This window comes from Ricinus communis, chromosome 6 (genome assembly GCF_019578655.1).
Source record: "Ricinus communis isolate WT05 ecotype wild-type chromosome 6, ASM1957865v1, whole genome shotgun sequence".
In the NCBI taxonomy this organism is placed as follows: domain Eukaryota; kingdom Viridiplantae; phylum Streptophyta; class Magnoliopsida; order Malpighiales; family Euphorbiaceae; genus Ricinus; species Ricinus communis.
In genome coordinates, this window is record NC_063261.1 from 13,062,489 (window position 1) to 13,087,667 (window position 25,179).

General features: G+C 29.0%; 1 protein-coding gene across 2 annotated transcripts; it reads left to right on the forward strand.

The window, feature by feature from the left end:
* Positions 1–16,518: 16,518 nt before the first annotated feature.
* Positions 16,519–23,519, forward strand: LOC8271839 (protein DETOXIFICATION 43). Of its 2 annotated transcripts, none has more exons than XM_025159619.2 (14): positions 16,519–16,721; positions 19,686–19,864; positions 19,966–20,087; positions 20,253–20,531; positions 20,624–20,826; positions 20,994–21,129; positions 21,247–21,343; positions 21,471–21,571; positions 21,655–21,818; positions 22,052–22,123; positions 22,215–22,331; positions 22,432–22,527; positions 22,628–22,749; positions 23,172–23,519. In XM_025159619.2, exons 2-14 carry the CDS (start codon positions 19,788–19,790, stop codon positions 23,224–23,226), a joined length of 1,641 nt encoding a protein of 546 aa, XP_025015387.1. In that variant the 5' UTR covers positions 16,519–16,721; positions 19,686–19,787; the 3' UTR covers positions 23,227–23,519. The 2 variants fall into 2 exon arrangements, with proteins under 2 accessions (XP_025015387.1, XP_015582695.1); XM_015727209.3 differs by lacking the exon at positions 16,519–16,721 and adding an exon at positions 19,424–19,545.
* Positions 23,520–25,179: the final 1,660 nt, after the last annotated feature.

Sequence of the window (25,179 nt, forward strand, 5' to 3'; positions counted from 1 at the left end):
TAGAATTTGAATCTAACCAATATTAAAATGATTAGAACTAATTATTTGATTGGTTGAACCTTACACTTATAAATTATTTATATATTTTTTTTTTAATGATGTTGAATCTCTAACATTTACTCTAAACTATAATTGGAATTTGACAATAATGCCTGGTTATTGCTTATACTATATTAAAAATTGAATTAATTAATCAAAATGGAGTTAAGTGCAGAACCCGATTAATAAAATTAATTGAGACCAACCAATATCAAAATGATTAAAATTAACCACTTAATTTGTTGATTCTTAATTCTTATAAATCATTTGTATTTGTTATTATTTAATACTATGAAAACTGTAACCGGACGAATCATTTCCATTTAGAATAAATTAATAAGTTGTTTCAAAATTTCATAATATAATTTAGGAATAATAACCGAGTCATTCATTGATTATCAAAGGACTATGGTCCCTGGCATTTGAGTAAAAATTCAGAAAAGTAGGACCACAAAGAGACAAGTTTAAGGTGCTTCATCAACTATTAGCTGTACAAATTGGATTTATAGTTTGATGAAATTTTTAGATATCTTATGTTTCCTTTGTTTGTAATTATTTTATTTTATTTTTTTAAAGCTTTAGCATCTATTTTTTAATTAGTTGCAACTCCTGTGGATGTGTTTATATGAATTAAAAGCCACACCTTATTGAAAGGAAAATTCAACTTTACTATGGAATGGGTTGGCAGTCTAAAACAACAACACATTTGATAAAGAATATGGCACTCAGGATTTGATATATTGAAGCATATACCCTTTTGCACCAAGTTTTTGACAATGCAAATAAACAAACCATAACTAAACATAACAAAAGCACACAGTTTCAATGTCTGGATATGTTTGCATGGAAAACTATAACACCATTGCCTTTTCACTTGAGGATGGAATTAGAAATTGAATTTGGTTAAACTGAACTTAAATTTATAATTGGAAGGTGATGACCCATAATAAAATGAGTAGACTAAGTCTATTAATCCATTTTTTTTTTTGGACAAATGAAACTGCAATATAAATCTCAGTTCCATCAAGGATATGAGCAGCAACAGCATAAATAGGAAGGGTATTAAACCACTCAAAGCTAATCTAGAATAGTTAGCTAACAAATGAGCCACTTGATTTGCTTGCCTTAACCCAATTAGCATCAAAATTACTAAAATTAACTATTTGATTAGTTGAATTTTAACATTTTTAAATTTTTTATATTCTTTAATGTTGTGAGATCTTTGCAATCTTGTCCTCCTACCAAAACTTCATTTGTTTGCAAGTAGTAGTGCTGATCATAATTCAAGCATACTATGTATGTGTAGGATAAAGATCATATGCAAAATCCAAATTAGTTAATTAACTGAAATTTTATTAAATTTATAAATAAAAGCCGAGCTTTAAAGATTTTTAACATATGCCAATGATGTTTATACACATGCATAATTTTGATATGTAACTTTTGTATTTGTTATAACTTTAATACTAATTTATAAAAGTATAATTAATATATCAACTAATAAGGAACTATCCTAATTAAACAATAGTTTTAATCCTAAAAAAAAACATCTTAATACTAATTTATAAATCAAATTAATAATATTAAATTAAAAAGAGAAAGAATTCCAAATTTTTATTATATGTAATTAATTTAATATTAGTCCAAATTTATACATAAAAATATTTTTAATGAAAGTATAAATAGGCGATTAGTTTATTTAATTTCCCTCTTATGAAATTAAACAACTTATTCAACTTCCAGAATATGTAAAATAAAATGGACCTCCAAATTAAATTAAGTCAATAAACCACTTCAAGTTTAAATATATTCAAGAATTGTCATTAGTGTGCATTCACTAACATTATGGTAAGAATACAAACAAAAGCATACCTAAATATTGATAGAAGCCAAACACCAAATCTAGCTAACACATGCATGGTATTGAAAAGCTTGAAAATTACAGGATTCTGATAAATTTATGTATCTGTATTCATGGGAATTGCACTAGTGGAGAAGTAAACATAACAACTTTATGAATCTTGTGGGCAGCAAGCAATTGTGCAAATTGAATAGACTGATGAAAAAGCAGCATTCCTTATTATTTTTGAATAAGAGCTCTTTTCAAGAAGTTCTATATATAGGTGTTAATGGTGGCATGTCTCTAGTTTATTAAGCAGCCACTAATAAGTGCACTAATTCACATCAATAGTTAGTCAACTATACGTTTTCAATTGTTAATTTGATGAGTAATTATCAAATATAAATTCCATTAACTAACATATCTATCACCACCTATAATTAATTGATGAATTTGATAGAGAGATATTCAAATTTTATTGGAGTAAAATGAGACATTAAATGAATTAGCAAGTCTATTATTTAAATTATTATGCAATGCATTAAAAATATTAATAAGAATATTACAGAAAAAAGGTCAAAATTTAATGATACTAACTGAAAAATAATTAACTTTCTTAATATGTATTTAAAATGTGGATATCAAAATGGACGAAATAAACTATTATTCAATAGACTCCTTTATTTTTGTGTAATTATTTTAAATGCTATTTATTTTAAAATTAAAAAATATCTCTATCTCTTACACGCCATTAATAATTTTTAAAAGATTATCAATATATTAAGTTTTGTTCTAATTTGTATATTTTAATATCAAAAAATGGCAAATGCTATTTTCATAATATAAATGACTCCATTTATAATTCTCTTTCATATAAATAATCTTTTAAATAAAGAAAATATTGAAACTTTATACTTTATGTTGCGTAGCATTACCCTAAGAAATAACAATGCATTTCATTATGTAGGAGGAAACTCAATTCACTTGGAATTATAGACCGGACATCACATCTTAACCTAAACCCTTTTCATGTTTTGAACGAACCTACGTAAAACCTTTAGACAAATGAGTTCTTTTTAATTTATCTCATATGTCACTTACTTAACTCATGTTTTTCTGATGTGAAATTATTATTTTTTATTACATTTCATTTCCACCACGTTTGATTGTCAGAAAAATGTTACAGACACCAACAATATATATATATAATTCAGCAGGAAATATGGTAGTCTACTGCCCCCAGCTTTTGTATTCCTCTTAATTGCCTACGATAGCCACCATCCTCACAACTTCAGATTTGTTCAATTTTTTTTATTTATTTTATTGATCTGTTGCTTGCTTCCATAGTTGTCAAAGCCGGCCCAGCCCGGCCGGTTGGACTGGTTGGACTGTGAGCCGGATTATATTTCAGTTTGATTAGTTCATAAGATTCGTTAATCTATTTTAAAGTTGATGACTTGATCGGGTTAATTGGTGATCTGTTGATCCGATTACGAATCGCACGGGTTAAATGGATCAATTTAAATATAAAACTTTAAATGTTATAAATTAAAATTTAGACCTTTAATTTTTAAATTAAATAAAAAAAAATTTAATCAATGAGTCAAACTAACATTATCAATGTTTTATTGTAAAACTTATTTGTATATTTTTTTTCTATGTAATTAATTTTTCAACAACAAGATAATTAATATTTATCAAATAATATTTAAAAATTAATTTTATCTATGCAAAATTCTTATTTGAAATGATAGAAAGTTTTGTTTTATTTATGGGGTTGTACAAATTTAATAATTTATAATATTTAATTTTTTTTAGAAAAATTATTTTAAGTTTGAAAACTAAATTCTTAGAAAATGCTTCATTAAATATATTAATTTTATTATAATGTTAATAAAATCTATTAATTTTAGTGTAATTTTATACATGTATATTATAAAAGCTATATTAGTTTTATACATTTTATAAAATATCTAATTGATATTTAGAAAAGTACGAGTCCGACCTCAGTTGAATTTTTAATCTCAATTCTTTGACCTGATTGGATCGAATTCCTAGCGGAGATTGAAAACATTGCTGGCTCCTTTTTTTTTTTTTTTTTTTTTTTTCTTTTCAGGAGCTTGCATGCTTTGAATGGTTATCTGTAAATGTTATTTCTTAAAACTTTTTTTTATTAATAATTGATGTGTTAGTCCAGATTGGGATGTCTTAAAACACTTGCTCCTTGATGATTTACCTTATCAGTTTTAAAATAAAAAGAAATAAACCAATTTATTTTTTAAAAGAGATCTAAAATTAAAATAATTGAATAAGAACAAATCGGTTATTCATGACCAACGAATTGAATCTAATTTTTAATAGAATTGGTGATAACTTCACTAAGAAATTCATAGCTTCTGATAATATGTTTCAGTACAAAGTCACAGCCCCGTTGCTTTTCACTTGAGGATGGATGAAGGGTGTGTTTGGAAAAGCAGATTTGGAATTTTTTTATTTAATATTTAATATTTTTTATTTTTTATTTTTTATAAACTGTATTTTTCAAATGCTTTTTTTGAAAAATATTAATTCACTTTTTTTTTTGTAAAAATGAAAATTTAGAATTTTTAAAATGATATAAAAAAATTGAGATCGAAAACAATGTGAAACACACCCGCAGTCTAATGTACCCAGCAAGGATTCAGTTGGATGCAATAGCAGCGGTTTTCATAATTCAAGCATATACATATTCAAAATATCAAATTGGTTGAATTCATTTTCTCTTACTGAATCAACTTCCACAAAAAGATATTTGTACCTTAGCCTGATAATAAGATGAGATTACTTGGAGAAAGAGTAATCAACTTTTTACAAGTAAAAAAATTTACTTATAACAACCATTAATCGTGTTGACGGAACAGTAAATTGCAATACTACGGGAAGAACGCTTCATTTGATGGTACAAAGCAATATATCGATTTTATAGATGTCTTTCGACGAGTCTGATTGTTTGAAAGTCGAATTGGAATTTTTTTTTTACTATTCCCATAGAGGGAGAACTCAATATCTCTGTAATTGATGGCTATAAAATTTATATAGAAAGAAAATTAAAAATTCCTACAATGGAAGACCATAAAACTCCTCAAAAAGTTCTAATATTTATTTATTAAAATTAATTAATAATTAAAAAAAAGAATCACAGTCGATCCACCACGATCTAAAAATAACCGGTGGTGGGACTAAAAATTGAAACGTTAACGAAGAATAAGAAAAAGAGGAAAAAAAAAAGGAGAAGCGGCTAGAGAGTTATCAACTTTGAAACTTCATAAAAGAAAAAAGAAGAATTCATAATCGATAAGTTAGAATTGACCAAAAATCAAGGCACTTGCAAGTTTATATATATATATATATATATATATATATATATTTATATAACCCTCTTGTGACAGCCTGGCTTAGAGAATCACCGTCGACCCACCACAATCTAAAAATAACCGGCGATGGGGCTAAAAAATGAAATGTCAAAGAAGAATAAGAAAAAGGAGGAAAAAAAAAGGAGAAGCGACTAGAGAGTTATCAACTTTGAAACCTCATAAAAGAAAAAAGAAGAATTCATAATCGATAAGTTAAAATTTACCAAAAATCAAGGCAATTGCAAGTTTATATATATATAACCCTCTTGTGACAGCCTGACCTAGAGAAGCGGTCTAATGAGGGTGGGAAGTGGAAGCCGGGGCAAAAATAGCATTGCCTGAACAAGGAGCGATTTCTGGTAGGCTTCTAGGATGATAACACTCTAAGGTACGGGGATACATGAATGAATGGAATTGCACATCGAAATAGGGTGGGGAATGGTTGATAACATATATGTAGATAGTTGGAACTAATCACATGAGGCGCCTTTTGATTGTTTGGCTGTGGAGTTGTAGTAACTCTAAAGTTAAACGTGCTTAGTTTAGAGCATTTTCAGGATAGGGGACCTCTTGGGAAGTTCTCGAACCTACTAAAAGGACAAAATCATTAAGCCAGTGAGGGCCAAAGCAGACAATATCTCACGTGATCTGGTTCCGGACTATTATAAATGGTATCAGAGCAGGACCCTTCTATTAGATGTGTGGTTCGAGGACGAACCAGGTGGAAGCTGGTGGGCATGTGACAGCTTGGCCTAGAGAAGCGGTCCGATGAGGGTGAAAAGTGGACGTCGGAACAAAAATAGCAAGTCTGGACAAGGAGCGGCTTCTGGCAGACTTTTAGGATGACAACACTCTAAGGTACGGGGGTATATGAATGAATCGAGTTGCACATCAAAATAGGGTGAGAAATGGTTGATAACATATATGTAGAGAGTTAGAACTAATAACATGAGGAGTCTTTTGGTTGTTTGGCTGTGAGGTTGTAGGTTAAATGTGCTTGGTTTAGAGCAATTCCAGTATGGGGGATTTCCTGGAAAGTTCTCGAACCCGCCAAAGGGACAAAACCGTGAGGCCAGTGGGGCCAAAGCGAACAATATCTCATGTGATCTGGTTCCAGATCATTATACCTCTTATATGTAATATTTATTAAATTAATAATTTTATTAATTAATAAATTTTAAAGAAATCAGTTTCATTCTATATTAGATAATTAATAATTTTTTATTCAATAATTGATATATTCTAATAATAATCCATTGTAGTTATTAATTATTAGGAAAGATATTTCAAGGAGAATTAGAATATAAGCAAGTAAAAGTAGTTCTATTATTATTGATATAGAAAGATATTTTTTTTATATCATATATATTTAAATATTTATTGAATTAAAAACTCAATTAGAATATAACCTCAAGATTTATAATAATTATTAATTCAATCTTTGAGTATATTGGTCAATTACTATTTTAAATTTTCCACCCTTATAAATGGTATAAACTAATATTTTTAACATTTAATTATTTTATAATCCATTAAATATATTAATTATTAAAGAGTCGACTGCATATTAAATATATCCAATTAATGTGCATTCCCTAATATTAGAGTAAGAATACAAACAAAAGATACCTAAATATTGATGGAAGCTAAACACCAAATCCAACACATGCATGGTATTCAGAAGCTTGAAAATTACAGGGTTCTAATGAGTTTATCAGGGACTTTTACTAGTGGAGAAGTAAACATCACAGCTTTATGAATCTTGTGGGCAGCATTTAATTGTGCAAATTGAATACAGTGATGAAAAGCAGCATTCCTTATAAGATAATCTTTTTGAAGCAGAGTTTCTCTTTAAGTAGTTTTATAGGTCATAATGGTGACATGTTTATAGTTTATTAAGTAGCCACTAATAAGTGCATAAATTGAAAAAAATAGTTTTTTATGAAAGAATTTGAAGAAAGAGTTAGTCAACTTATTGAAGTTACTTTAATGGTATAAGCTAACATATATTTGATAGAGCAATTTGGTAGAACAATACATTTATCTTATAATAATACTAACTAATCTCTAGAGGAAAAAGAAAACATATATTCTATTAATAGGCATTTTTTTACTGAAGTGAAACTGATTTTCTTTAAAAGAGTTAATCCAACTAAACACAAAACATCTTTGAGGATGCACATCCTTCATAATGACCTGTTCTACATCAATATTAAGAGATTAAAAATTAAACTACGACATATGACATTTAATTCAAATGACAATAGTGTTTGTTTTGAATTTTAAATTTATTTTCTGTATTAAATAAATTTTTATTTTTATAATAAATATAAAGAGATGACTACTTTTAATATATAATTCATAATCTGTTGGGTCTCTCATGAATAAAAGAGAAATAAAATGTTAAAAATTATAAGCACTTTACTATAACTTCTAAGGATGCATACTGAAAAGAATTCAGAGACTGAAATATAGCAAACACAAATCAGATAACTTCATGAAAAGAAAAATCATTTCCCTAGCATCACTGTCAATTCCATCTGAGCTTAAAACACTAAAAGGATGCCCTAATTTTGTTCTCTTTCATAATTGTTTTAAAGAGACACTTTATGCACAAATGCATCTAATAGCTTTATCGAGAGAATATAAAGTTTTCACATTCTGAGGAAGAAATAATATAATAATACAAAAAGAAAGTGATGCAAGCATGCTACTGGTGCCCAATGTCACCACCAAATTAGAAACCTAAATATTTAACTAGTTAATTATTCTAGTAATCCAAATTTCTGACAATCAAAGCATACGGAATATTAGTGCTAATTAATCGAATGGCCAGGCAATTAAGCAATTAATGGCAATTTTTGACATGTAGAACCCACTCAGTGAGAGCCTCATCATGATGATCATCCACTGTTATCAAATAAATGGTGTGCCAATATTTAACTATGTGAATGAAGGCATTAGCTGTGCTTTCAAAGTTATCAATATGGCAATTCATTTAGCATTGCCAATAATAATATGAGAAAAGCAAGATCAACAGACATGGGAGGCACTTCACTTTTGGTTCAATGAAATCTTGACATTATTCGATTGATGGAAGCCATGCACTTATCATCATATACCACAATTTTAAGTTTTGAGCTAACAAATACATTAGTATGGGAGGAATTTAGATATTTATATTCACGTAGTTATATATATATATATATATAAAAGTATAATAAATATATTATTACGTGACGGATTCAGATATTTATATTAGCGTAATATAAAGGTATTATAAATAAATTAATGATATACATAAATGTGGTAGTTTGCATCAAATCAAATTAAAGTAAAAAACTATATAAAATTCATAATTTTCCTCTAATTAAATCATATATATATATCTAGTCATTGCAATTTATAGAACACGAATTAGTTTTAAGTGAGTCTAAACTATAAATAAAGTGGCTCATCAATGGATATAATTATTAAGTTTGGAAACACAATCCACATTGTTAAAGAGCAACTGGGTGAAACAATAGAATGAAGTTTTAGAAGTACTTTATAACATCTCTACTAACCTTTTTATATCTAAAAATATTTGTAACAAATCTTACCCATTGATGAGTTCTAGCAAATGGTGCAAAAAAGAGGGTCTGCTGCTTATAATACATTAGTAAATTAATGATATTGATGAAGGTGGGTTAGTTCAGTCGAACTCCAAGCTGTTTGACAAAAGAATATTAACATCATTTAAGAAAAGAAAGAAGCTAATGATATTTACTATATATGCTATTTCTTTTTATTATTATTATTCGATCAGTATTTAATATTTCATTATTCTTCTTTTTTTATTTTTCAAAATATTAGTATAAATTCTCATATTATTTTTGGAAAAGATGGAACCTCGAGTCTTATACACTACTTCTTTTCACATGCAAACATTCTTAATATACTAAACTAAATGTATCAAATCCGGATACTATATACACTGAGTATATGGTTAATTCTTATTTCAAAATCTATATAATAGTTTTTAATATTCTGTGTTTTCTAAATGGCTAAGCTGTTGGAACACAAAAGCAAGATGTCGACATTTTCACCCACAAAAAAAAGAAAAGAAAAAGAAAAGGTATTAAATAACAAGCTTGGAGGATGGATGGATGGATGTAAATGCAGATATTGTAGTTTGATACGATAGTCAATATTGAATTTTAAATGTATTAAACAAAAAAAATAAAAAATAAAATATGAGACTATAAATTCTACAATTTCCCTTTGCACGTCCAATTTTAAATTAAATTAAGAAACTTATCATTTAAATATGGAGGAAGCAACATTGGTGGACTAGGCAAGCTCCTGAGCATTGTGCTCTTAATTAATTATATAATCTTCTTCTTCTTCTTTTTTCTCCTGTCAAGCAACTTGGGCTGTCATATTACGAACGAGTAATGACATATGATTTTTGTGAAACGAGAACCAATACGTGCAATCCTTTATGTATGTGAAGGCAGCACCGAGGAAGAAGTGGCGCCACTTCTTTCTGTATATGCCAAAAATGAATGAAAAAACAATTATTATGAGGCTATCTTTTTAGTGGGAATGACTCCAACTTTACAACATCAATTACTTGACTCAAGTTTGTTCAAATGTGTATATCCATCCCTCTCGCTTTTACTCTATTTTTGTTGAGGGCCACCCGATAAATATTGTTTTACAAACGGACCAATGATTTTTAAAAAAAAAAAGGTTCAATTCTTTTGACTTTTTTTTTTTGGGAAAACAAATTTATCTAGTTTTTTTATTTGAGAAATTAATTTTAATTCTATTTAATGATAAACATGAGATTAATAAATTGAGGTTTATGAATTCCTCATTTTAGGAGAGAAATCAAATTTGTGATTTTATGTAAAAATTAGGTCGAATAATTAGAATGATGATAGAAATTAATTAATAAATATTTTTAAAATAATTTTTATATTATTGTATTAGTAAAATCTTAAAATATTAATTTTTAAAAAGAAATACACTTAGAAATATTTAATTTATTATTATCTTTTATAATTTTATAAATAATTATAAGATATTAAAGTTTTATTAATTTTTATCACATTATTATTTATAATCAAAGTAATAACAGTGGTCGTGCAATGTTATGGTAAACGACTAGTATATATTAAATTCTAAAACATAAAAAAAATTTGACACATGTTTATTATTTTGACATATAGAACTTTTGTTATGACATGTATACTTATCTTGGACGCATGAGATCTCAGTATATATATGTAATTTTATATTTTTTTTAATTAGTTTATTTATTAATAAACAATATTTCTAAACTAAACAATGGTTTTAATTGTAAAAAATATTATTTTAATTATATTAACTAAAAAATTAGTTTTCTAATTAGAAAATAAATCTAATTCTAGAAATAATAATTTTAATATTATATTAATTAATAAATTATTTTTTAATTATACAATAATTTCTAATCTAAAAACAGGAATGTCAACTATATATATAGAATTTATTTATATAATACTAATAATTAATTAATAACTATTTTAAGATAATCTTTATGTTATTGCATTAATAAAAATTTAAAATATTAAAATACTTAAAATAGACATTTAAAAATATTTAATTTATTATTATTTTAAAAATGACTAATAATAAATATTAAATGTTAATTTTATTAAATTTTAATTATAAAATCAATTTACATTATTATTTAAACTAAAATAATAAAATAATAGTTGTTGTACGATTAATCGGCTAACTAACGATCCTTAAATATTAAAACTTTTATCAGGCGAAGATATTCCTAGCAATCTATTTTCATTATTTTTAACTTTTATTCAGATCATCATATTATTAGTCACCATTTATACATGTAATTCTTTTAAATAAAAAATTAGTGATTTTAATTTCTAAATTAAAGATATTTATAGTCACAATGATAAAATATATAAGTAAACAAATAATTTGAAAAGATATTTAAACAAATTTCAACCTTATAAAATTATATCTCTTATTTTTCTTTCTATTCTTTATTCATTTTAATCTTGTTTCTTATGTATTCACTTCAAAATCAACATTATAAATTTACTAAATATCATACATACTAATGGAATTAATTATATTGAAAATTCATTGACAGATGAAATATTTCTCTTTAAAGAGTTAACCTGAAACAAAAGGTAGGACATGAACTTGCGACCAATAATATAAACAGATTAGGGGGACTCAGATATTCTGTCTTCCAACTATCGTAAGACACACAGAGCTTTTAAAACCTAATAAAGAAAGCAGAATGGGGCCAAAAGTAGTGTGGCTTCCACACGAAAGTGGGTTTCATCTTCTTAACTTAATCACCAACTCTATAGTGGCTTTCTGAGATGGCAGAAGTTTTATCATCTTTTATCATATAAAGTTCTTTATTAATTATTGCGTTATTGCCTAAGAATATTCAGCCCTTGAAAAATACAAACAAAAGGCAATCATTGATATGGTATTTGCCACGCGGAAGTGGATTCCATTGTATTAAGTTTGATATTGAAACATGACATAGTGATATTTATGGTTTCCGCACGAAGTGGGTTTTGTCTTATTATTATTATTATTTTTATTAGATGATCAGCCATATCAAACTGTCCATCTTTGATCAAAGATTATAAACCAAGATAAAGATTTGAGAAATTAGCTCAGACTTACACTCCAAAAAAATATCACCGGATCTACCAGATAAAAGTTGTCTACGCTCTAAACAAATCGAAAAATCTAAAAAATAATGTAAAACCTTTCAATAATGTCATAAATATGTAAGCTAGTCATGTGTTCTTAGTCGCTAGGCAGTTATAACGAATTAGTAAGTTGGCTTTATTTTAAAAAAAATAATATTTTTTCTTTCATTGAGTCATCACTATCGACTGTCGACTGTCAGGTATAAACATTCTTATTTCATATGCATAAATTATACTTTTCACTATTTATCTTATTGTTATTCTATTAATTTCGTATTTGTCGTCCAACTTGATTGTTGGAGAGTCAATTAGAACACATAGTCAGTCGGCTTATTGACTCATTCTCTTAATTGAGAGGTAGCTCTCGCAATTCAAATAACGACTCTAGACGAATTTATCAATTATTATTATTATTATTATTGTTGTTGTAGTATTTACGGTATATTCCTTTAATGGGTTGCCTTAAGAGGATGATCTTCGTGATAATGTCTGCAACATATAAATCAAACTTAATGTCTTTTCGCCTTTTCAATTTCCGTGGGTAAGAGTTATGTTAGGTTGAATATATAAAGGATTTGCACTTAAATAACAAAACTAATATCCCCCTTAAACAAGAGTGAGATTCCTCCCCATTATTATTGAGTTCTACTTATTACAAGAGTACGTACTACATTCGATTCACAAATCTATGCTATTTATATTTTTCAATTAATTAAGGCCGAATAGTTTATGCATATTATAAATCTCATTATAAAGGTAGATTTTCAACATAGTGGATATGGAGAGATTAAACAATTCTTTTTATTTTTGACCCGTCTCAAAATCTAATTTACATATTGATTAATTTGTAAATCATAAATAGCTTGTAACAATATATATATTTTTATGACGTAGAAATCTCAATTTAAACACATCCTTCTAAACTAATTTGTTTAAAATTTTAAATTTTAATATAAATATATTTTATTAAGCTTAATATTATATAATTTATAGTATATCTTAATAATATTATATATCATAAAATATATATTAACAAAATTAACGCATAAGAAGATTAAGGCAATTAGCATATAAAATATATATTAAAATACTATTCTAATTATCTTAAGTTATTTATACTAATCACAGCTAAAACAATTTCCAAACTAAAACAGTTATTTCTTATTTGATGAAATGATTCTTTGCAATTGAAATAATATTTTCGTTTTCTTATTTTTACTAAGAAGATAATTGCCAGGAGTAGTAAATAAAAAAGAGAAGAAGAGGAAAGCCAATCAAAGAGACAGAAAGCTCCCTTTTCTCCTTGCTGCCGTTAGGCACATTAAAAATATAAATCTCATGATTAAAATCTTAAAAAAAAATTCGATATTAACCTTTTTAAAAAAATAATATTAGAAATAAAAGACAATGAGTAATTCTTTTAAGAAATGAATAAAAAATTAAAATTTAATGCAACACTTTTATTTTTTATTTTTCAGTGCTAAAATAAGGCTTCTTAGAAAATAAGTAAAGATATTTAGATCATTTCATGCGTAAATCGTGTTAACTTTATTATTTAAACCTATAAGAGACACTGTAATATACATAAATTTACAAATTCAAATACTTAATTGAACAATTAAGAGGTCTCTCCTCAAGTAGATATAGCTGCACATTGATTGGAAGAAAAAATAGCAGTAGCTAGGCGATAATAATAATAATAATAAACAAAGTTATCAAAAGAGAAAAGTTGAAGTGTAAGCATTCCTCCATTTTTATCAAGAACCTGTTGATATACTTGGTATCTTCTGTCACTATGGAAAGTTGAAACAACTTGTTTTTATCTCCATAGTTGTAATCGTACATCTTAATATTCTCTACTGCCTAAGTCTCTCATTATTTTGTTGAAATTAACAATTGTACTCTATCTGTACCTTTCACTTTAAAACACACACTATATACTTGTAGCTAGTGGGGTAATATCTCATCAATTAAAAAGCTTACTCCACTATAAAATGATAAAAATATTGAGGTACCATATTTGTTTGTCCTACGTACCCATTGTTCTTAGCACATTTGTTGAACATTATTCTCAAATAAATTAGATATACTATTTTTTTACTATTATTTGTTTGATATTAATAAAAGAATTATCCTCACAGATTCAATTTGTCAAGTAATATATATCTTTATTTGAGTAAAATTTTAAATTCAAGTCCCCATTTTATAATGATAAAAAACAAACAGATAAAAGAAATTGAGAATTTGTATAAATAACAAAGTAAAAAGAATTATTTCGTGTGCTTATATATGCTCAAGTTTTGGGATTTTCAGTGCCTAGTTATCAATCACAGGAAACCGAAAATGGATGGAAACATAATCAAAAGAAAGAAAGAAAGAAAGAAGAAAAGGAAAAATAAAAAGATTATGCAATATAAATGGGGAAGCATGCGGAATTAAAATGGAGATCCAACGTAGCCCACCATTGCTAAAAGCTTGTTTGTTACCTACTATAACCAATTTATTTTGTGGCAAAAGGATAGACAATATCATATTCAACAAGGTTATTGCCTGCTTGGTTAGTGGAATTCCACTCTTCCCAGAAAGAACATTCGATACTCTAACATCCAAGTCCACATCGTATTATGTTCAATAATAATAAGAATAAACCTCATCTTACTCATATGATCATATAGTTGTAATTTCAAAACTTAATTCATTTGTTAATTTCTTAACACCCAAAATAAGTTCTAGAATTTAAAACCCACTAAATAAGTACTAAAAAAAATTATCTCCAAGAGTTGTAACGTTTTGGTTTGGCATCCTAATCGGACCAATTAAGAGAAAGAAAGTACTAACACTTGCTATAAATGGGGCAACTCTTAAGAATTTGATATTTTCAAGCTCATCTTCAGAAGATCGATGATCTTTTTCTACTTTAAATATAGGGTTAATTACTATTTGCTATAAAAGGTTGGGCTTAGGGATGGTAATAGGTCGGATTTTTTTCTTGGTATTCGATTCTAATTAAATGATTTAGGAAAGCATAACTGATTTGGCATATTTGAATTAGCTTTTTGATACCCATTTATGATAAGTGAGTTTGGACTAAATCGGATAGTATGTGAATAGTACTAGTTAGAATTGGGACCGATCTAGAGTAAAATGTATAAATGATATTATAATTATGGGTTTTGTATCCATTTGATACATCAATTTAATAATCATAAAAAAATAGTACCTCAACCGACTAACAATGAATTAAGTTACACTTTCGGATCATTATGTAATGATGTGGCTGCTAAATTCTTTCACTAACTACCATATATCACCTCGTATTAGTTAAATATTGAACTTTTTTTCAACACTTTTACCTTGAATTCATACCTTACAATTATGTTTAGGAGATTAAAATTTTTAGGCTTATTAAAACTACTTATGTATAAGTCCATGGTAACATAGAAGCTAGAGAAAGAATTTGGCTGCAACATCAATACAAAATGAATGGCCGAAAAATATAAAGATCTCTCTCACTTGATTTATTTATGGTGACTTAGGGTATTATTTTTGTAATTATTGAATTAGGTACTAAATAGATATAAATAACATGATTGTGGTACCATTTATACTTTTCACCCAACAATCTAAATAATGAAGTCTAATATTTAAACATGTCTTGATTATATTCAGATATTCATATTTTAGAATAATTTCATATTTGAATACCTATTATCTTAGGCGCGGGTCTGTTGCCATCCCTAGTTTGGCTTATTATATAGTGGGTTTTTGTATTTTTCATATTAAAATTTTCGAACTCTAGAGATTTAGATATGATAACGCTCCCTCCATTAACTCTTATTGTTAATTAGAATAAAAAAGACTTAAATTAATATCAAAAAATTTATTAATCATAAACTTATCAAATATCAAACTGACCAAATTAAGTATATATTTACTTAAACTAAAATTTTTATTTTGACTACAATTTAATTTCATAGGTAAATAGCTTTATTGGTATCAAAATTTTACTCTCTCTATATATAAATAAGAATTGCTAGTTTACAACGAATGACCACCCAACAATTATTAGTTTATAATAAGTAATTTCCAACAATGACACATCTTTTGCTATGTTTTATAAAGAATTAATCTAATATTTTGTAAAGATTTAATATGTTGTAATAACTCATCAATTTATAATTGTTATGTAATTGAGAATTTTCAGCATTCTAGTGATTCAATTGTTAGTGAGAGGTAAGTGGCAGACTGATGTGGAATTCTAGCTACCATGTCATCAAAATTTTCTTAAATTTCTAATAAATATTATAGATTAAAAAAATAAAATAAAAGGTGCGATGCTGCTACAGAGAAGAAAAGTAAAGATTTGGTACCAATTAGATATATGGATCAAAAATTTGATACTAAAGAAGCTTTTAACCCTAATTTCATTTTCTAAGTAAATAAACATTAACTAATAACTAGTTTTCCACTTTCTCTCTGTTTACTTTTTCTTTTTTTCCCTTCAATTTTTAAATAATTTAAAAGGGTGGGAAGGAGTGTCCATAAAAGGAAACGGATGTGTATCTGTGCTGCACTGAAATCAAGAGAATCCAAGTTGGTGGGAAGAACTACTACCCTTACCTTTGAACCAACTCGATCTCTTGCAAACAAACAAAGAAAGGACTGCCTCAACCCAAAAGGAAAAGAGAAAAACCCACAAAGAAAGAAGCACTGCAAAAGGTACGTACATTCATTGCCTTTAAGTCAGGTCTTAGTTTCTAAATCTGCGCTATTCATATATATTGAAATATATACAGTAACCCATTTTTCTACCTTTGCATCCTGTCTGTGTTTCTTCTACTATCATCTGCTCCACTTTTCCTTCTCCACATGCATTTTGGTTTCTATACTGCAATCTCCTTAACAGTCTTAGCTGCTATAGTGTTTCTTTTTCTTTTCTTTAGTTGAAAAATAAGTTCCAGTAATTACTAATTCATCAGCATGTTCAGTATAATGACACTTTTCGATATTATGTTTACAATAATGTCGAACGGCCCTGTAGCTCATTTCTTGGTACGGATATAATTGCCACTAAAATCCTTATAGACGGCAGAAAGTTCATAACCTTACGTGATAAGTAGGATTTCTCGAAATATATAAGAAGAACTGGAATTCATAGTAGTAAGAACTATATATATATATATTGGGTTTTTTTCTTTCTTTTTTCCTGAAGGAAGGGAAAATATACAGTGAGTTAAGTTGTTGTGGTTATCTCTTCCAATGCAATGAACAGAAGTGCGGACTACAAAAAAGAAAAAGAGAAAAAGAATATTTTCTGTGGTTAAAAATGAGTAAGCCCCACCAGAATTGACCACTTGGCTTAAATATGCCAGCTGACTCCTTATGCTACTACGTGTTTGAGGTACAACTATTATTTTATTTAGTGGGCCTTACAGTAAGAAGGAAAAGCCAGTGGGACTGCAGGAATGCCATATAATAATGTTAAAAATGATGTCATCTTAATCTTTGTTTTACAATTTAAAATAAATTAAAACCAGATTTATCAAAAATATATACTAAGATGCAACCAAGGATGTGTCTACCTTGTGAAGTTGAGTTATTGACCCTTTTTAATTCCAGGCCAATTCCCATTTGGTGATTATACAGTCAATTTCAAGAGTTCTTTAATTGCTAATTTACTGCTTAATCACTGCAATGAACAGTGATTTTAAGATGGTGAACTTCAATTATAGCTACTTTGCTTCTTATATTAGAAGGAAGACAAATTTAAAGAGGAAAATGAATTACCCTTTTGAGTTATTAGATAAACGGGTCAAATTTTTATTTGAAAAATGCTTTATAAGTATCAAGGTTGATTTTTCTTTTTCAATTAAGGGTAATACTAGTTTTCCAATATACTCATACAAGTTTTCCAATTATTTCTTTATATAAAAAGAATATAATTGAAGTAATTTTTAAATTAATAAATATTTATGCACGAGTCACTAAATTACATGTGGCAACACCTGTAATAAACTTTAAATATCTGGATAATATACTACATGCACACGCCTATGAGAGAATATATAAAGATGTTTTTTAGTAATTATCCACGTGTAAATAACTTTTAAGAAGGGTGGGGCCAAGGCAGGACCCACATAATTCCAACCCTGGAGTAGACTCAGTTTTCCGTAATTTGTACTGAAAGGTACAATTTTTAAGCTTCTTTTGAGAGAAGCAAATCCTCAACCTACCCACTATTTTTGAGACTTTATCTGGGGGAAGAAGCGGAATGAATCTTCCTTACAATGGAAGTGCATGGAGATGTGGACATATAATGCTGTCTGTTTGTGTCGCAACAGTGAAAGAAGACATAAGTACTGTAAAATGGTTGTTGCCGAAAGAATTATTATATGCTTAATATTGTTTGATGTTATTATATAGCACAAGGAATGAGACAGAGGTGTCTTGGACTGTTTGTACATGTATTGTAATGGCATCATGTTCGATCTGTTGTTACCAGGGGATTCATGGAACTGAGGCAGGTTAGTGCATGTGATGTGAAAAATCAGTCACTTTGTCCAATGAAATAAAAAATAATGGTAAAGTTTGAGTGGATTGGATGGACATTGGAATTTTGTTTCTTTCTAAAAGTATTGTTTAATTGAAAAACATATTGCATCCGGATTGCAGGAAATAGTGTAAAACTGTAAAAAGAAATATTATAAGATTATGAAGTTTAATATATAGATGGAAATAGATAATAATTTTAAATAATAATTATAGAAAGTGATATAAAGTTATTGCAGCATTAATGTCTGTTCAATCTACACCTATGACTGCCTGAGGTATAAATAATTACTAAATGTACAGCATTCTTTCTGTATTCTGCATTATTTCTAGGCCAGGTGGTTCATTTTGTAAGTTTTTTTTAGGCAAGTTTGAAAATAGCAGTCCGTGCATAAATAGAAATAAATTTTTTTATTTGGATTTACTATATGTTCATACTTATACATCAAACCGATAAAGAATTGATAAATATTTATTAATTTTAAATAATACAGTACGTATCAATCTTTCAATACTAAAATATAAAATATTCATATATCCATATTACTTTCTTATTAAATATAGTATATACACTGAGTCTAATTTAAAATAACCATACTCTACTTTGTGAAAGTTCTATAGAAACTTATATTTACTGAGGTGTCTTTGCTTGGAATTAATTAACCATAACTCTACACTCATACTCATTGCACCATCACTATTTGTCAGGATCCAGAATTTCTTGAAGACACTATATATTTTAAGGTGTCTTTGCTTGGACCTAATTCATCATAGTCTCTCAGAGTCAGCATTTTAATTTATTTAAAGAACCTTCCTATGATATGTGTATAACCTAACTAATAGATACTAGGGGAGGTCCAACTATACGTGAAGTTAAGGCCAAAGCATTTATACTCGCAAGAATTTGTCCTTGAGTTTGCTACAATTAAACTTGTTACATCTGTAACCTCTATCTGAAGTATCTCATTGGTGATTTCATAGCAAAAGTAACAAGGTTGGTTTTGATATCCACCTGATCATCTGTTTGCGGGTGTTATTGTTTTAATGTCCGTAGCCATTTTACTATTGACAAATCCACCAATTTTTAGTTTCTTGGATTCTTAGTTAGTGACAGTATTTGATGATGATTTGCAGGTTACAGAGGCTCGGATAGCTGAATCTATTTGTTTCTGAAACAGTTCGAATTAACTTGGAGTTATCAATAAAAGATATTCAGATCATTAGGAATTTGATATCATGGCGGAGAATGGTGCTTTGCAGCTAACCGAGAGAAAATGGAAGATACCACTCCTGGTTTTCTTTAGGGATGCAAGGTATAGTTTCAGTTCCTTTCTTACAATTTTTTGCCTTTTTGCATTCGCATGTTGTTTAGTGAACTTGACTCAGGTCTAAATAATGTTGGATACAATTACAGACTTGTTTTCAAGACGGACGAACTTGGTTTGGAGATATTAAGGATTGCAGTACCTGCTGCGATGGCTCTAGCTGCTGATCCCGTTGCTTCATTGATTGACACTGCATTCATTGGCCATCTAGGTATGTTTTCAAGTGTATATCCTCTTTAATGGGTTCATGTGCTTTTCTTCTAAAATGACTGGATTTGGCAGGACAGAACATCCACTTCATAGCATTTTATGATATGATTCTCAATTTTACGCCGAAATCCTGAAATGCGATATTTTTACAATTTCTCGAGTACAGGACCGGTGGAAATAGCTGCTGTAGGAGTTTCTATTGCGATATTCAATCAGGCATCAAAGGTTACCATATTCCCATTGGTTAGTATAACAACTTCTTTTGTTGCTGAAGAAGATACCTTCCAAAGGATAACCAATGAATCACAAAACGGAGAGGGCTCGGAGAAGGATCTACCTAAAACCCGTGATATAAAAGAGGTGGTGCCCGAGGATGTCATGCTTGAGAACCTGGAGAAAGGATCAGCAACAGACAGTGAAAAGAAAGATTCAATTCCAGGGGATGGTACACTCTTTTGCTATCTTCATGTGTGGAAGGAAAATGTAATCAATGTTTGTGGTGGTTAACTTTTTCCCTAATATTGATTTTTTCTTCAGCCAACTGTAAGGCAACCACTTGCAAGTCTCCCAGTTTTTTTGAAGGCAAAAGTATCAAGGACGAACAGAAAAATAATAAGGGTAGGAGACACATACCTTCAGCTTCAACAGCACTAATTGTTGGAGGAATTCTTGGCCTTGTGCAAGCTATATTCCTCATATTCTGTGCAAAACCTCTCCTGAGCATCATGGGTGTGAAATCTGTAAGTAGCTTTTGGTTCTTTCCACCTCTAAATTCTTGTTGTCTTCGATATGAAAACTTTCCGTTCAATTGCGTAGAAAATTAATTAAAAGATTCTAAATAATTATGATATGTGATAATGCTTATTCTGCTGATATGTGTTAATGTTTATTTCATTTCATTGAACAGGGTTCCCCCATGCTTACCCCAGCTAGGAAGTACTTGACATTAAGAGCACTAGGCTCTCCTGCAGTCCTACTGTCTCTTGCTATGCAAGGAGTTTTTAGAGGATTTAAAGATACAAAAACTCCTTTATATGCCACGGGTGAGAGGCTCTTCTTTTAACATTTTCAGCACTTCTTTTCTTTTTTATGTTCCACTAGCTTTAGATTTATGGATTTGGCCTAACTCTTCTCATTTTGGCTATTCTTTCTGCAATTAGTTGCTGGAGATTTAGCAAATATCATTTTAGATCCAATCTTTATCTTTACCTGCCGGTTGGGAGTCAGTGGTGCAGCCATTGCACACGTTCTTTCTCAGTAAGTATATATTGCCATTCTTAATTAGTATTGTTAGATGCTTGCACTCATTTGTCTCATAATGGCAATTATTCGTTGGATTCATTTTTCATAAAGTTTATTCCCTACTGACTAATGATCATTCTAGGTACTTGATTTCGTTAATCCTCTTGTGGAGGTTGATGAAAAATGTTGATCTCTTACCACCAAGTCCTAAAGATTTGCAATTCGGCCGATTCCTCAAAAATGGTAAGGAACTTTTTCTTTTGTACATGTTAAGGATTTGCAATTTAATTTTTCTTGTTTAACTTCGTTTCTTGACTGGAATACAGGTTTTCTGTTGTTAGCAAGAGTTATAGCAGCAACAATCTGTGTCACGTTGGCAGCATCAAGGGCCGCAAGGCTAGGTTCGACGCGTATGGCTGCATTTCAGATCTGCTTACAGGTCTGGTTGACATCATCACTTCTTGCTGATGGCTTAGCTGTTGCTGGACAGGTAATAAGATTATTAAAACTCCCAAGTTTTCCTGACTTCGTGTTACGCCTTCCATTGATACATTCCGAAAGAGATCTAGTTTTGCCTGTAATGTATTCTTTCGCCGTGGATACACTTCTTGATAATGGAATCCGCGGACACAAACACGCTCTTTTTCTGATATGTGTTGGTGCTTGAATCTTCTTCTTCTTAAAGTTGACACTAATTCCTTCCTTTTCTGCTCATTCCTTCAGGCAATTATAGCTTGTGCATTTGCTGAGAAGGACTATCAGAAGGCAACAACCGCAGCAACTCGGGTTCTACAGGTATGCCATGATATTTTCACTAATAGATCTTCCCTCCATGTTCAACTGAACTAACAAGTGACTTAATCTGTGAAATGATTTTGTTCTGCAGATGAGTTTTGTTCTTGGCCTGGGGTTAGCTGCAGTTGTTGGAATAGGACTCCACTTTGGTGATGGAATTTTTTCAAAAGATCCTAATGTTCTTGACATTATAAGCATAGGCATTCCAGTAATAACAATTATTTCCCATCAAATTATTTCTCATTTTTCTCCTTTCTTAAGGTACATTTCAACTTGAACTGAATATTCTTTTTCATTTTTTCCATCAGTTTGTTGCAGCTACACAACCTATTAACTCAATAGCCTTTGTATTCGATGGTGTAAACTTCGGAGCTTCTGATTTTGCATATTCTGCATATTCAATGGTGTGAACATTATCTCTTTTTCATACCCTAAGCAAAAGTATTAATCTTTCCGATTTCAATTCTTGATCCAAGTTTCTTGTCAAATTTCTTTGCTCTTCAGGTTCTTGTAGCTGTAGCAAGCATTGCAGCGATTTTTGTACTATCTAAAACTGGTGGTTTTGTTGGTATATGGATTGCTCTAACCATCTTTATGGGGCTACGTACATTTGCTGGTGTATGGAGGTAACTTAATTTCCTTGTTTGCATTATACGGAAAATTCTTAGTTATTCTAAATTTATATATTATTTATACGCTAAATCGATCAATGATCGGCACATATTTTTTTAAATTTTAAATAATTAGAAATGTGTCAATCATCGAATGCTAAAATATAAAACACGTGTATATATATATATATATATGTATAGGATTATTTAATCTAGATATATGTTCCCATTTATGCTCCAAAATAGTATTCATATTTGTGTCTAAGTGACATTCTCTTGTGATTTTGAGCTTTTTTGAACATATGGCATCTTAAAAAAGATGGCAATGAGTTGAAGTTGGAGATGATTTAATGTCATTTTCAGACATGCGAAAACAAAGAATCCAAAATATTATCATAGTGATTTTCATTGAAATGGTACTGCTACTATCTTTGCAGGATGGGGACAGGGACTGGACCTTGGAATTTTCTCAGAGGCAAATTGTTGCCGTAGGGATATATGTACCTTGGGATGTTCTCAACAATTAATATAGTTATATATTGGCAATTTTTGCCTTGCACCCTTTTTGTCTCTACATATTAGATATGTTTTCGAAACATATACTGCTAAATTCAGTTCTTTTCATGTTTGTATTTTGGCTTTATACCTCTTTCCTTTTCCTTTCAGATAAGCAGCTACATTTTGTACTATATGTGTACTTCCTATCTAAATGGTGAACTTAGGCACACTTTTATTTGCCTACTACTTTCCCTACTCTCTTATATAAGTTTGCACTTTCTCTTGAATCTCTGTGCATCAGTTTCATGTGATAAGTTATTGTATTACTAATCCAGAACCACCTAATGCCTGAATCAGCCGAACCATGTATCAATATAGATAACAATGATCTAAAAGAAAGAGGTCCATAAGAAACTCAAGAATCAAAATTTGAATCTAAATCCTTCATATTGAAAATTCAAATTTTTATTTCCATAATATTTACTTGAAGATACAAGTGAGGAATAATTATAAAAATAGTGTATGAATTTATGTAGATGTCGCATTATTAGCTTGCTCCCATGGAGACCAAGATTGTTAATTGTAAGACTAGTACTGTTTTTACTTAAAGCTAGAATAGACTTTAATCTGGCATGACATTATCTACTTACTGCTCAAGCCAAGTTCTATACTGTTTGTTTTATGGAAAGCAAAGAGAAGAAAAAAGGGCAGCATGCAGTGTTTTAAAAGAGAAACAGAAAAGGGGATAGTGACAGCAAATGAAGCTTCGTGGACTTTCAACACTACTGATAAGTTATCTTATTTCATTGTATTAATAAAAAAAACTTAATAGTAGAGAAAGGTGAAAAGTAATTTATAAGCTACGGCAGTCATAGGGAAAGTGATTGTAATCCTATTAGTAGACTTAGGGGTAAAAGGCATAAATGATATTAAAATTATATCACTTGTATCCATTTGGTAATAATCAAGAAAAAAGTGCTCTATGTCACCATTAATAAATCAGGCGAGGATACGTTTATACTTTCCGGTCATTTTATGTTAATGTGACAATTGGATATTTTCTCTAGCTTCTACACCATCTTTGACCTATGCATAATTAATCATAATAAGTTTAAAAATTCTAATTTTCGAATATAGTTGTAAGACATGAGTTCAAAGTAGAGGAGTTTAGAAAATATTCAACATCTAATTAGAATTAATCGTGTCAAAAAAAGAAGTGATGTAGTAATTAGTGAGAAAATTAAACTGCCACATCATTACATAATGTCCAAAAAGTGTACCATGATTCATTGTTGGTTAGTTGAAGTATCATTATTTTTAATTATTGAGTTGAGATACCAAATGGATATAATAACTATAATTATAGTACTATTAATGCATTTTACTCGTATAGTTAGAAATGGTTGTGTGTATAAGAACAAAGTTAAAAATGCCTTGGTATGGTTGTGTGTGTAAGAACAAAGTTAAGTATGGCTTAGGCATTATGTTCAGGTTGGATTTTAATTGTAATTTGCTGGCTCAAAATGCTTGAAATCTACCAATGAAGATGATATTCTAATGTTCGAGTAAAAGAAGGGAGTTCAAGAGAAATTTTGTATGAAAATTAAAATGAGAAAGAGGAGAGACATTCTGTGATATAAGTTCATATTGCTACCGTTTTTGTTTTCGAGAAACCAAAAAACAATGGAATGCCTCTTTAATAAAACCTTTAATACCGTGTTTGATTGAGATTTATAATGAAATTCATTTGTAAAATTTAAAATTTATATTCTTTGAATGAAGTGAAAATTAATTTACACAGTATCTAATTGAAATCCATAAAATTTATGGAATTCATTTGTGAATCTAAAATTTATATGTTTTAAATGAAGTGAAAGTTAATTTAGTATTTTGCATAATTAAATTTTTGTAAAATTGATTATTGCTAAACTAAATTCTGACAAAATA